Raw genomic sequence first — 14,240 nt, 5'->3', positions numbered from 1 at the left:
GCCTGAGGAGGCCTTGGCGGGGAAGGGTCCAGAAGTGAACAATGAAAAAGAGGAAGCTGTGGCTTCAACCAGCCTGAGGCGGACATCATCGTTCTCTGAGGTCCCGTGCTGGCCGTGACTCCGTGAGAGAAGCCTGGACTATTTCTGCTTTGGAAATCTGGTGCGGAACACTGAGGGGGTCCCAGTTCACCTGGGCTGGTGGCTGCGCAGATGCTGGATGACAGAGCCAGGATGGAGGCCACCAAGAAGGAAAAGGTATTTACCTCACGAAGCCTTTTAGAAGCATCTGTGTACATGCCCCCCCCCCGACACTCACAGGTTTGGCTGCCGCCTATAAGGGTCTGTACCTTAGAATCTGCTTTTATCTTTAAGAAAGCTGTGACTTGGGGCACTTGTGGGACAGAAAGAAGTCTACTTCCTGGACAGGTGTTATAACCCAGCAGTGGAGCTGTTCAGAGGTCTGGGAAGCAATCTACAGAGAGACTCTGGGGTCGAGGGAGGAGGGGGGGACAGAAATCCTATTGAGGTATTTGGGTTGTCTGAGCTATTAGTGGGTCAAACCTACTGCCTTATTTTGAGAATGTATTCAACGGCTACCACAAGCCAAAGGCAGCCTCCTTCTCCTCCTCTCCCCTCCCCTCCCCCTCCCCTCCGCTCTTCTCCTCTCCCATCCTCTCCTCCCTTCCCCTCCCCTTCCCCATCCCCATTCCCTTCCCCTCCCCTTGCCCATCCCCATCCCCATTCCCTTCCCCTCCCCTTCCCCAGACCCATTCCCTTTTCCTCCCCTTCCCCAGACCCATCCCTTCCCCTCTCCATCATCTTCCCTCCCCATCCCCTCCTCCATCCCTCCTCCCCTTCCCTTCCCCATCCCCTCCCCTTTCCCTCCTCTTCCCATCCCCATCCCATCCCCTTCCTGTCCCTCCCCTCCCTCCCTCACCCCTCCCCTCTTCCTCCTCCTCCCTAGCAGGAAGCACTTCACAGGGACCTTGCTCCTTAATAAGAAGCATAGGGCAGTCCCCTTCCCAACCACAGAGAGTTCCAGATGTCAGCGCTGGCCTTGGGCTGACCTGTGAGCAAAGAAAGTGATGGGGACTGAGCATGTGCTGTGAAACATGAAGGGCAAGCACCCTCATCTCTCCCATTGTGGAGGGAGCAGGATTCAGTCATTTTGGGCACATTTTCCCCCTGGCTTGTCTCCTCTTTGTGTGAAAAGGCAAGGTCAGCGTAAACACCCCCTAGCCTGCTTCTGGCAGAGCTAATGATGTTAGGAGAAAAACAGCCAGAGCCAGCCGGAGTGAGAGGGCCCGCATGGTGCAGGCAGAGACAGGCCAGGACCCATCCAAGTCCCACATGGGCCTGCTACGGTCACTTCGGTTTAGCTAAGACAGGCCAAACAAGGACCACTTCCTACCATCTGGGGAGAAGGAAGCTGGTGTCTAGCACAAGGTAGCTGGAGACAGAAAAGAGGGGTTTGTTCAAACAGGAAAGGAACTTTGGAGTCTCTGCATAGGTGTTCCCCTGAGTGGGCAACTACTCCCTCCAAGAAAGGCGTGGCCCCCATTGAGGACTGGGCCTTGCCTGCTAGAAGGGAGATGGGCTTTTTCTTACACATAACTCCACGCCTTCTGTGTTTACTTCATTGTAGTTCGTTTCTACCTCTCCTCTTCAGAGAACTGCAGGGTCAACTGTCCTTACTTTCTATGCCCTGGCTTCTCAGGGCTCCTTAAAAGAGTCTGTAAAGGACACACACATGGGCGTGTCTGTCTATGTCTAGTGTGTACATAGGGGTCCCTAACTTGACCAAGCTACGCACAGGTAGACTCTAAGTAGCTGATGTAGCAGGAAGCTGCCGGGAGGACTGGAGACAGAAGGGTTAAATAAGCTACCTCATTTCCTCCCCCCAGACCCATTAGCTTCTTAACTCTTGTCCTCAATTCCATAAGCAATGTATCCAGACCTACAGTTCCCTGTAGCCTCCGAGACTGACTTTCCACACCTGGCTCCTGCCCAATGGAATCTTCTGCAGCCACGGGCCAGATCTGCGCTTCTCTCTTCCTCCCCACTTTGAGTCTGTCTTTGGGGGGAGGTGATGTCTGGACCTCAGCTGGCAGACAGGCCAGGCTGAGTCTGGAGGCTGCCTCTTGGCCTCTTTGGCCCATGACTAATCACTAATTAATTAGAACAGTGATGTTTGCCTCCGCCAGCTGCTGTGAGGAGGAAGAACTGCCTGTCAGGATGGTCAGCTGCTGGGCTGATAGCCTCTCTGGGGAGATGGATAGATGAGACTAGAAATGTAGGCACTGAGCTCGCCAGACCTACAGGTCCTACTGCGTGTAATGGGAGTCTCCCGTTGCTACCAGGACAAACTGTCACAAACTCAAGAGCTTAAAACAATGCACTTTGCTATGCTAAAGTTCTAGACTCTAAAATGGATCTCCTAGAGTTAAAATAAAGGTGTTGGCAGGACCGGCCCCTTCTGGGTGCCATAGAAAATGTCATTTCCCTTCCTGTCAAAGTCCTACAGGCCAGTCTAATTCCTAGGCACCTGTATCCTTCCTTCCATATTCGATGATGGCCTCTGCATCTCTCTCACCTGTGTTTGACCATCATATAATCTCTGTCCTCTTCTGCCCCGGCCCGAACAGATAATGCGGGATCACCACATCTCAAGTCACTAACTAGATCATATCTTCCAAGCCTTCCTTACCACATAAGGTGACAGATCGCAGGTCCCAAGGGTTGGGACATCTATAGGAAGTCATGACCCTGCCTCTTACATTGTCCTGTCTCCCAGCTTAAGATCCCCCCTCAGTCACAACCTCTTCCCTAATTTGCCCTCTGGTCCCGTTGCCCTTATACATTATTAGCTCCCTGCATCTAAGAACATTCCCCTGTCAGCAACAGATATGTTCAAGTCTGTGCCACGCCCTCTCTGGCTGTGTCAGTTTATGATCTCTTTTACCTGTGGCCAACTGCAGTCCAAAGATAATATGCAGAAAACTCCATAAACAAGCTAACAAGGTTCAAAGATTCACTTTTTACTTTTAATTATCTACTTACGTATAGCTGTGTCTGTGAATGTGCACACATGCGTCCTAGTGCCCTCAGAGCCTAGAAGACATCGGATCCCCTGGAGTTGTGAGCACCCCCCCATCGGTGCTGGGAACAGAACTCTGGTCCTTTGCAAGAACAATATGTACTGTTAAGTGCTAAGCCATCTCTCCAGCCCCTAAAAGAAGCTTAAAACTGTATGTTGCATGGGGTTGGGGATTTAGCTCAGGGGTAGGGCGCTTGCCTAGGAAGCGCAAGGCCCTGGGTTCGGTCCCCAGCTCCGGAAAAAAAAAAAAAAAAAAAGAACCAAAAAAAAAACTGTATGTTGCTTTATTGTAGGATGAAACACCTCACATCCCTCTTTTGTAAATCCTACTCTTGTCAAGTGTACCCACAATTTACTGTACATTAATATATAGTATATGGTGTGTCTACTTCCTGCCCAGTAGCCATTTAGAAGCTATCTGCATTATCAGGTTGACTGGCAAATATCTCAACCTGGCGTTCAAGTAACGTTTGTGCCGTAGCCTAACTGCTCCACGATGCCTAGTGTCCTCCCCTCGGCCCATCTCATGACACAGGCACTCATCATCTCTCCTCACGGGAAAAGCGAGACACGGCAGAGCAGTATATTTTAAAAGAACACTTAGCATGGGGTATTGCTATAATTGTTCTGTTTTATTATTAATTATCACTGTTAATCTCTTACTATGCCAGATTTCTAAACTAAAGCTCATGACAAGCATGCGTGCCTAGGAGGAACATGATATAAATGGCACCCTTTGTCTCCCAGGTCTTCACGTCCACTGAGGGTCTTGGAAGCATCCCTTACAAGAATAAGGAAAGCTAACTTTACACACAGAGTTTTAATGAAAAGTAAGCACATGGAGGACAGAATTAGGGACAAAGGAACATGGTGGGGTGTGCTCAGACCCGTCCTAGGTCACAGCCTTTGCTTTTCATACAGAAGTCTCCCGCATGGCCCACTGTGTGTGCACGGGGCCGGGTGTGTGAGAGGAAGGAGCTCCTGCCATAGGCCGGTCTTTGGTACGCTGCAAACGGGATGCACATCCCCAGCCTTCCTGTCCAATGTTGCCCTTCTGAGAAGCTTGCATGGGGAAGGCTCAGCAGGAAGGAATGTTTTCCCTTGGTTGTTTGTCCTACAAAGGCTCTGAAGTAGGAATTACCTTCAGGGTTTATGGAGTCTTCCAGCTCCTGAATACAGAAGAAAGACCTACTGATGCAGAATCCATGGAGACAGGAGTCAACTTATGTATATGTATGTGTATGGGTATGTGTATGGGTATGGGTATGGGTATGTGTGTGTGTATTGGTATGGGTATGTGTGTGTGTATGTATATATGTATGTGTATGTGTATGTGTATGTGTATATGTATGTGTATGGTTATGTGTATGTGTATATGCATGTGTGTGTGTGTGTGTGTATGTGTATGGTATGTGTGTGTGTGTGTGTGTGTGTGTGTGTGTGTGTGTGTGTGTGTATGTGTATGTGTGTGTGTGTGTGTGTGTATGGGTGTGTGTGTTTGGATATGTGTTTGGTGTGTATGTGTAGGTGTATGTGTATAAGTATGTGTATGTGTATGTGTAGGTGTATGTGTATATGTATGTGTATGTGTATGTGTATGTGTGTGTGTGTGTGTATGTGTATACACCTGGCCTGCTCTCATAAACAACCTTGGCATCGGACCGTTTCTGTGTGCCAAGGATTCTCAGTGCTCCTTCTATTGCCAGTGATGGAGCCTCATGTTGAAGGAAAAAAATGTTGTCCTGGGCAGATTGTCAGGACCACTCTGGTGTCTGTGGTTTAGGAGCCCCTCTGAGGCAGGCCCAGCCCTTTGCACTCCTATAGCCACTGGTTACTGGGGCCCCTGCAAAAGGGGGTACCCAAATTAGGATGCCCAGTTAGGTTTGTACTTCAGATAGACATAAGCACCCCATGGGCACTCTATTTTCTTTGCCACATTTAAGGAAAGAGTAACTTGGGGTTGGGGATTTAGCTCAGTGGTAGAGCGCTTGCCTAGCAAGCGCAAGGCCCTGGGTTCGGTCCCCAGCTCCGGAAAAAAGAAAAGGAAAAAAAAAAAAAAAAGGAAAGAGTAACTCCTCAAGTCTTCCTGGGTGAGCCAATTCCATGTGTAGAGCAGGTGTCAGGAGGACTCACCATGTTTGTGAGCTGTTAGTGGCTGTCTCAGAGCTTTAGGGAGGGGCCATTGTCTAGCAGGTACCACAGTATCCACGGAAATATTTTCAGTGACCGAGATGATTATTCATACACAAATGCATGCCCATTATAGACACTAACAAGAGTTAAGTAAGGAGGAAAATGACTTTTAAAACGCTTTGTGTCGTGTGTAAATATTTAGTGACCTGCTTTACCTAGAGAGCGTTTGGTGATAGTTAGTTCCTGGGTGGGCATCGTACTTTCTCTCACTTTAACACTGGAGTAATCCTGCCATCGGTAAATTAGCTCCCGAACACATTTTCAAACTGGCTGCAACGGGGGCTGAAGAGATGTCTCAGTTAGTAAAGTCCTTGCTGAGAAACCATAAGGACCCCAAGTCTGCAACCCAGGCACCCAAATAAAAGCCCGAGTCTGGTGCCATACACCTGAAATCCCAGAGCTGGGAAGTTGGAGGCAGAAGGATTGGATACCTGGGGCTTACTGACAAGTTATTTTTGCCAAGTCAGCAAGTTCTAGATTCAGCGAGAAACCTTGTCTCTAACAATATGGTGGCAATGCCAGTGAGATGGCTCAGTAGAGAAAGAAACTTGCTGACAGGTCTAATGGCCTGAGTTTGATCCCCAGAGTCAATATGATGGAAGGAGAGAACTGACTCCTGAAAGTCGTTCTCAGCTTCAGGCATACCATGGCATGCATGGAGCACGCATGCGTGTGGATGCACACACACACACACACACACACACACACACACACATTCTTTTTTTCTTTTTCTGAGACAGAGTTTCCCTGTGTAGCATTGGCTGTCCTGGAACTCACTCTGTAGACCAGACTGGCCTCAAACTCAGAGATCCACCTACCTCTGTCTCCTGAGTGCTGGGTTAAAGGCGTGCACCACCACCACCACAACCAGCACCACCAGCACCAGCAGCAGCACCACCACCACCACCCAACTCCACAACATTTTTTAAATGGCTGCACATGTCGTGAGCATCCAGGAAGTCTGAGGCCACCTTGGCTGAGATTATCTAGAGAAAGTCAGCAGGTAGACCAGATAGCTTCTTCAACACATTTAGGTGTGGTACAGCCCATTCCATTAAGCCATCTGGGAGAACTTTAACCTCTTGGAAGTGGGCAGAGTGACTTCCATGGATCTGGAGAATTGGATGTCTCCAGGGGCTTGGGGGCAACTTGGCAGAGAAAGCAAATCTTGGGCTAGAGAAAGAATTCTATGAGCAGATCTTGGTGGTTTAGGGAGGACCTTGTTGTGGTATGATGTGAAATGTCTTCATATGTTTAAACACCTGGTCCCTAGCTAGTGGCACTGTTTGGGAAGGTTGTGAAGCCTTTAGGAGGTGGAGTTTCCATGAAGGAAGCTGGTTACTGGGAGTGGGCTTTGTCCTATTTTCTGTTTACCCTCAGATTCCTGAATGTGGATACAATGTGACTAGCCAGCCCCGGCTTCTGTCTCCACACTATCCCAGCCTACTGCCTTGTCTTCCCACCGTGAAGGACCGTATCCCTTGGGCTTCAAGTCAGGATCAATCAGCCCTTTTTCCACTAAGCTGCTTTTGTCAGGGTTGATTTATCTCAACAACAGAAGAGTAACTCAAAGCTAGCGCTCTCTGCTGAGCTCCCTCACGTGCTGTCTGGTTGGAGTGTTTACAAAGCAGACAGAACACAGCAAAAACCTCCCCTTAGGCCTTCTTCCTGGAGAGCTCCTTGCCTGCCCTCTTCTGGCATAACACTGGGGTTCCATCTCCTTGTAGGGGGCCCTCCTTCCCTGCCTCACTAGAGCTCCCGGCCTCTTCCCTCCTGATCCACCCAGGGTCCCCTCTGATGCCCACTTCACCTTGTTTCCATTCACTTAGACGCCCTCTCCCTGAAGCCTAGGGATGACTTGTTATTGCTGCTCTGTCCATTAGGGATGTTGTGCTGCTCCAGATACCCAATTAAACTGAGCACATCGGAAGGTTTGTCATGTTACCTGGCCAACAGCCCAGAGGCCCGTGTTTTTCAGTCTCAGAAAGACTTAGGTTAGCTTTCCTGACTCTCTTGACTTTCCCCTCATGGCTGCCGGATAGACCACAAGTGTCACAGGCACAAACAGTCCAAGCAACCCAGAAGCAAAAGTGTATGGTGTCTCGCCCTTCTATGGCTACAGAGATTGACCTGGCTAGGTTAGAGAGGAACTGAAGAAAAGACAAACACACGGACATTCAGAAAAGCTGGGATGGGGTGCACTGGTGTACTGGGTGCCTGGATGGAGAACCCTCAGCACCCCAGGAGCTCAGTGCACAGTTAAGCACAGAGGTGGAGTCAGTCATTGCATACAGATGAACAAGAAGGTAGGTTCGGCTGCTCTGAGTAGGAGCAGTCTCAAGAGGGGAGCAGTCTTCATATGCTAAATATCTGGGAAGGGGTTGGGGATTTAGTTCAGTGGTAAAGCGCTTGCCTTGCAAGCGCAAGGCCCTGGGTTTGGTCCCCACCTCTGAAAAAAAAAAAGAAAAAAGAAAAAAAATATCTGGGGGAAAATGGACTGAGGATATTTTCTGCACAAACTATTAGTATCCACATGTGGACCAGAGGAAGACCGCCATTGCTCTGGGCCTTACCCAGGGAAGACTTTTCTGATCCAATAGGGCTGAGACGCTAGGGTCCCTGACATAGCAACAGTGTGGTGCATCCACCCAGGACTTCACTCCATCCCTTCAGGGAGAGGCTTCCGTCACCACGTATCTCAAGGTCTAGAAAGCAAATCCAGCCGATGCGGACAGTAAGGACCAGCCACGTAGGTTTGGGCCCAAAGCTGGGCATATTCCTGCCTGACCCTGATCAGAATGAAGGGCTTGTGGTCAGGCAGGAAGAGATACTAGCTCTTTAAGGAACAAAAACAGGGTCTGCTCCACCCTTAAGAGCACCACAGCAAGAGGCGAGCCCAAGGTCACAGCAGTTCTAAGTCACAGGATATCAGACAAGTTAGACCAGAGACCAGTGGCCCGCACATCTCCAGGTTGCATCAGCCTCTGGCTGGCTGGGCCATCGCCGAGCACTGGGTACTCACAAGAGGCCAGGCCTGGCAATCTGGACCTGCAAGAGACACAGCATCCCACTCCCTGGCTCTGTCTCACAGAACGCAAAGACCCCAAACACAGAGAGCAATGTGCGGGCTCCAAGAGTGACAGCCGCCAGCTGATGTTTGCCCTAAGATCTAAGATGAAGGAGAAGAGGAGCTCCTGCCAGGACTTTGTTCTCAGGGAATGTTCTCTTCTACTCAGTAGAGCCGGCCCGAGTCCAGGAAGCCTTGGCTTTCTTGTCCAGAGGCCTTTCAGGCCACAGTCAGATCACCTTGGTCCCATTAAAACAGAAAATCTTGTGTGGATGGAAAGATTTGTCTTCTAATCCCTGTGCAGTTCTGTCCCAGGGTCTGTCATGAGATCCCTATCTAATGACAACTGGCGGCAGTTTTGAAGGTACAGATTGCTCATGGAAGAAAGCTAGAAAGAGTCCTTTACCAATCCCAAGACATCCATCCCAGTATCAGAGCTGGGATGACAGCTTCCATGGTCCTAAATGCCCAAAAGGCTTCCCAGGAGACTGCCTATCTGTCTCTAGCATCATCAGCTCTTCCTTCCAAATGTATAATATAACTAAAAGGAAATCCACTTTTGAGCCAGGTGTGGTGATGGCCACAGGTAATCCTGACACTTGGGAAGGGGAGACAGGGGGCTGAGGAGTTCAAGGCCGGCCTCAGCTCCATAGTGAGACCGCAACTCAAAAACTCAAACCCAGAACCTAAAGCCATCTTTTTAGGTGCAGTTTGGTCAAATGTAAGCACCATCACCATCAAGACTCCTGCCACTGAGCTGGGCAGTGGTGGTGCGAACCTTTAATCCCAGCACACGAGAGGCAGAGGCGTCTTATTGAGTTTGAGGCCAGCCTAGTCTACAGAGTGAGTTCCAGAGCAGCCAGGGCTACAAAGAGAAACCTTATCTCAAAAATCAAGATAACGACAAAGGACTTGTTCCATCACTCCAAGAGGTCCCTGTTCTGCCTCCACAATGACAGTCACCTCTCCTGCTCCAGTTCTCGGAAATCTCTGCTTCCCCCTCTTTAGAATTGCCTTTCCAGAGCGTCTATAAGTAAAACAGTCTGCTGTATCTGGTTCTTTCCCTGGCAGGGAGCTTTGCTACGTCAGCAGCAAGCTGGCCTTTGCCCTTTCCCACTGCTCAGCTGTGTCAGCACCTGGGTTGTTCCCAGCCTCAGCTGTCATGTGTGAAGCCCTGTGAACATCCTAGCACAAGTCTTTGCATGTACATGGGTGACCATTTGGCAAGCAGAGAGAGAGAGAGATGTGTGGAAGGACCCTGTGTAAGACTTTTAACCTCAGAAGAAACTCCCAACCTCTTTTCCAGAGAGGACGACGCCTCTGCCTTTCCCAGCACAGGGACAGGGGCCCCGTTGATGCATGTCCCCCCAGGTCCTGCTCCTGCCTGCGTTTTAAATGGGAGCCACCCTGGGACCATGCAGTGGCATGCCAGTGTGACTTAATTTCCATTTATCTTTGACTAATGATGGCATATGTGTTTTGGTATCTACACTGGACATTCTTTGGAGACATTTTCTTTTAAGATAGGGGTGTTATCATCTTACTAAGTTGGCAAGGTTCTTTGTGTCTCCTAGACTGGGTCCTTTTACCAGGTGTGTGTTTGACAAGGCGAGTGACTCTACATGGAGCCTGACAGCACAAGTCCACATTTGTTCCCATGAACTGTGCCCACACCCTCTCCCCCTATGTCCCATCCCCCTGTATCTCTCCCCCATGACCCTGGCTCCTGCTATGTGGTACCCCAACCCTCAGCATCACTCCCCCATGACCCTGACTCCTGCTATGTGGTACCCCATTCCTCAGCATCCCTCCCCCATCACCCTGACTCCTGCTTTGTGGTACCCCATCCCTCAGCATCCCTCCCCCATCACCCTGGCTCCTGCTATGTGGTACCCCAACCCTCAGCATGCTCCCCCATCACCCCTCCTGCTATGTGGTACCCCATCCCTCAGCATCCCTTCCCCATCACCCTGGCTCCTACTATGTGGTACCCCATCCCTCAGCATCCCTCCCCCATCACCCTGACTCCTGCTATGTGGTACCCCATCCCCCTGTATCTCTCCCCCATCACCCTGGCTCCTGCTATGTGGTACCCCATCCCTCAGCATCGCTCCCCCATCACCCTGACTCCTGCTATGTGGTACCCCATCCCCCTGTATCTCTCCCCCATCACCCTGGCTCCTGCTATGTGGTACCCCATCCCTCAGCATCGCTCCCCCATCACCCTGACTCCTGCTATGTGGTATTTCAGTTCATTTGTCCCTCCTTCTAGATCTGTTTCTTTTGGTCTTTTGAGACAGGGTTTCCCTGTGTAGCCCTGACTGTCCGGGCACTCACTCTGTAGACCGGGTCGGTCTTGAACTAAATACATGCACCACCCCTCCTTCCAGATCTTGCAGGCAGGCAGGTCTTGGATTCTGGGTTCTGGAGATATAAGTGCAGAGTTAGAGCCACAACTGCTCTCCCACCCTGCTGTCACGCCAAGGCATGTGGTGTCCCGCCTCCATACCGTCACGTGCGTTCCCTAACAGACAGAACCTCATGACAACAGTGAATGACATCGCTCATTCAATAAGTCACGTTTGTTCCAAGTCACCGGCAAGACTTCCATAAGCGTATTTTTTAGTTGTTTTGAAGACTTTTGTATGCTAGGCAAGCACTCTGCCACTGAGTTATACTCTTAGCCCCATAAGCATAGTTTTTTTTTTTTTAGCAACTGGGCTTGGCATTTGTATAAAGAGGAAGATTTCCACATCACTCTACGTTTCAACTATTGGCTTGGCTTGGCTTCCTCAGTGAATTTTTAAACAAATTACATTATTTGAAAATTTTCCATTTCTTCTGATTTTTGAAATACATTGGTATAAGTCACACGTGATTCTCCTGCGCCTTCTAAGCTCCCTTCATCTAGAACTAAATCCCTTTCTTATTCTTAAAGTTCTTTCTTAATGTCTTTTCTGTTACATTTGATTATATTTGAAAGAGAGAGGGAGAGGGAGAGGGAAAGAAGAAGAGAGAGAGGGAGAGGGAGAAAGAATACAGGAGAATGCATGGCGCTGTAAGGTCTGAGAATTACTGAAGGAACACCCCAGACTCAGACAGTGTGAGAGAGCATTTATTCTGCAGAAACAGCCAGCATGCAGGGCGGGGGGGCAGCCATCCAAGCAGAATGGCGACCCTGAGGGAAGTTTGCAGACCCCTTTAAAGCCAGTTGGGAGTTTTCTAGTTGTGGTTGGGGCTCCTTCATCAGGATTAGTTGAGTTTATGTTATAGGATATTTGTGCACTTCTGATTGGTTCGTACCTCGAGGGAGAGAGGGTTACCTTAGAGGGACTTTTCCCATATATGTTGTAAGCCCCTGGCCAGACGTTGGGACAGTTGCTGATTGGCTGCCCTTTTCCTGCATTCGTTGTTGTTGTTGTTGGGGTTTTTTAGTTTTGTTTTGTTTTTGTTGTTTTGGTTTTTTTTTTTTTTTCCTGAGAAGCCTAAGCTGTCCTGGAAAACTGAAGCTTAAGGCCTAACATGGCTGCCTGCTAAAACGGAGTGAGTTAGGTCCTCTCAACTCCACACACATTTAGAGGTCAAAGGACAGCCTGGCTGCCATCCTGCCATCACTGTTGCACAGGTCAGGGTATCTGCCTCAAAATCATCCGGGGTCATCCCACTCTCGGCATCTAGCTTTTACGTGGGTTCTGCTCATGGAAACTTAAACTTCGGTCTTCAAACCATTAAAGCAAGTGCTTTGCCCAGCGAGCCATCTCCCAGCCTGTGATAACCTAACTTATAAAAATCTAAGAAAGGTTTATTTATTTTACTCCCAGGGTCTGAATGCTTTGCCTGCGTACGTGTCTGTACCACATGCGCGCCTGTACCCACAGAGGTCAGCAAACCACCATGTGGGGGATGGGGATTGAACCCAGTTCCCCTGCAAGAACCAAAAGTGCTCTTAACCACTAAGCCACATCCCCATCACTGTTTTTGCGGTCTTTTTAAACATGTGGGTTTGGATCTGAGTGTAGAGGTTTGGGTCTCAGGTCACTGAAGCTTGTGACTTTGAGACTAACCTAGGCAAGGTTGAGAAACCCCATTTCCCCCATTTCAAATCAAAACAAATTTGTGTCTGTCAATCAAGCTTAGAGTATTATTTTTTTTCCTTTTCTTTTTTTCGGAGCTGGGGACCGAACCCAGGGCTTTGCGCTTGCTAGGCAAGTGCTCTACCACTGAGCTAAATCCCCAACCCCATTATTTTTTTTCTTATCATCACTGACTTCTTTCAATTTTCTTTTCATGCCCTGAATCTTCTTTAAGCTTCTCCGTTTTCACAACCGAGTGTCCAGTTGCTTTATCAATTGCTTTTCCCATAGTGGAACCAAATACTCAGCAGAGCCACAGAAGGGAAGAAGGATTGGTTAGGTTCGTGGCTATGGGAAACACAGGGAATGTGGGAAGCTCCTGCCTGTGACACTGGGAAAACACTGGGGTTTGCTCACTTCTGGGCAGATCCGAAAGATGGGGCAGGCATCAGAAACAGATGTCAACCCACTTCTACCTAAGTCACACCCAAAGCTTCCAGACACTCCCAAAACCAGCGCAGAGAGCCGGGACCAAGGGTTCAAACACAGCCTGTGAGGGACCTCTTACATTTGGATGTTGCTTGTCCACTCTACTTTTATTACCAGGGGACTTAAGTCTCAGCTGTCAGAGACAGAGGTGTCTCTTCTCACACATCTGGAATTGCTCCAACCCCCTTCCCTCCATCCCCTGCTTTCTCCTACACAGGGGCTACAAGACCTTTAAGAAACAGGATCCAGCGGAAACCCCTCAGCGTCGGTGCGGTGGCACACTCCATTAATCTTAGCACTCAGGAGGCAGAGGCAGATCTCTGTGAGTTCAAGGCCAGCCTGGTCTGTATAATAAGTTCCAGGACAGTCAGGGCTGTATAGTAGGATCCTGTCTAAAACAAAACAAACAAACAAACAACAAAAGTACCCACAGTATCTGGGTGGTGGTGGCACAAACCTTTAATCCCAGCGCCCAGGAGGTGGATATCTGTGAGTTTGAGGTCTGGTCTACAGAGAGAGAGTTCCAGGATAGCCAGTGCTACTTGGAGAAACCCTGTCTTGTAAACAAACAAAAAAGAACCCACAGTTTCTCTTATGTTCTCCAAAGACCCTATAGTGTGCCAACTGATACTTCTCATTTCTTTTTCTTTTCTTTTTTTTAAAGTTTATAGTTTACTGGTCCTATTTCCAGACACTGGCACCATCACAGAGGATGAGGTCCCAGAAGAGGCTCCACTCCATCCAGTCTCTAGCTCACTTCTTGCCAGCACCACCATTGGCCTTGGCAGCTGGACCCCCACCCCACTCTGTTCTGAGACCCTTCCTGTTTTCTCAAGGTCTTTTGCTTCTCATAAAGGCCATGTGTTAGGCTCATGCATAATTGCAAAGCCCATTGTCCAAATACCAAGACAACTGGCTTGATCGTGTACATTTTGACTAGCATGAGCTAATGTCAGTGTTTGGTACCGTTGCCTTCCTTGGAGGAAGGACATCCACGACCATTCGTTCCCTTGGTAGTAAACTTCCTGTCCTGGGCAGCTACTAAGTTATCTATGATGACAGCAATCTTTCAGTACCCAAGGAGGGGAAGAAAAGGCCGCCAGTTTGAATTTCAACTAAACCATTTCTCTCTTGTTTGCTAGACACTAAGCTCCCTGGAAGTTAAAGATCAGTTTCTAGAAGTTCTTGCTTAGGTAGCCCATGTAACTAAAGCTGGAAGAAGGCAGGGGAGATTAGCAAGACCGTGCAAAGGATGTGTGGAGTGTTCTGTATTTCCTGAACACAGTTGTCCTGAGTACTGCAATGAATTTAGGTAGACAGA

General features: G+C 49.1%; 1 protein-coding gene across 1 annotated transcript in view; it reads left to right on the top strand.

The window, feature by feature from the left end:
- The window catches only part of Gck (glucokinase), a 40,799-nt gene continuing 26,559 nt past the window's right edge, over positions 1-14,240 (top strand). Inside the window, exon 1 of the mRNA XM_032916344.1 lies at positions 1-255. Within this exon, the coding sequence (XP_032772235.1) occupies positions 211-255 (45 nt within the window). The 5' untranslated portion in view covers positions 1-210. The remainder of the gene's footprint in view (positions 256-14,240) is intronic.

Source organism: Rattus rattus, chromosome 11 (assembly GCF_011064425.1).
Source record: "Rattus rattus isolate New Zealand chromosome 11, Rrattus_CSIRO_v1, whole genome shotgun sequence".
Classification (NCBI taxonomy): Eukaryota; Metazoa; Chordata; class Mammalia; order Rodentia; family Muridae; genus Rattus; species Rattus rattus.
This window is presented reverse-complemented; position numbering and strand designations above follow the sequence as displayed.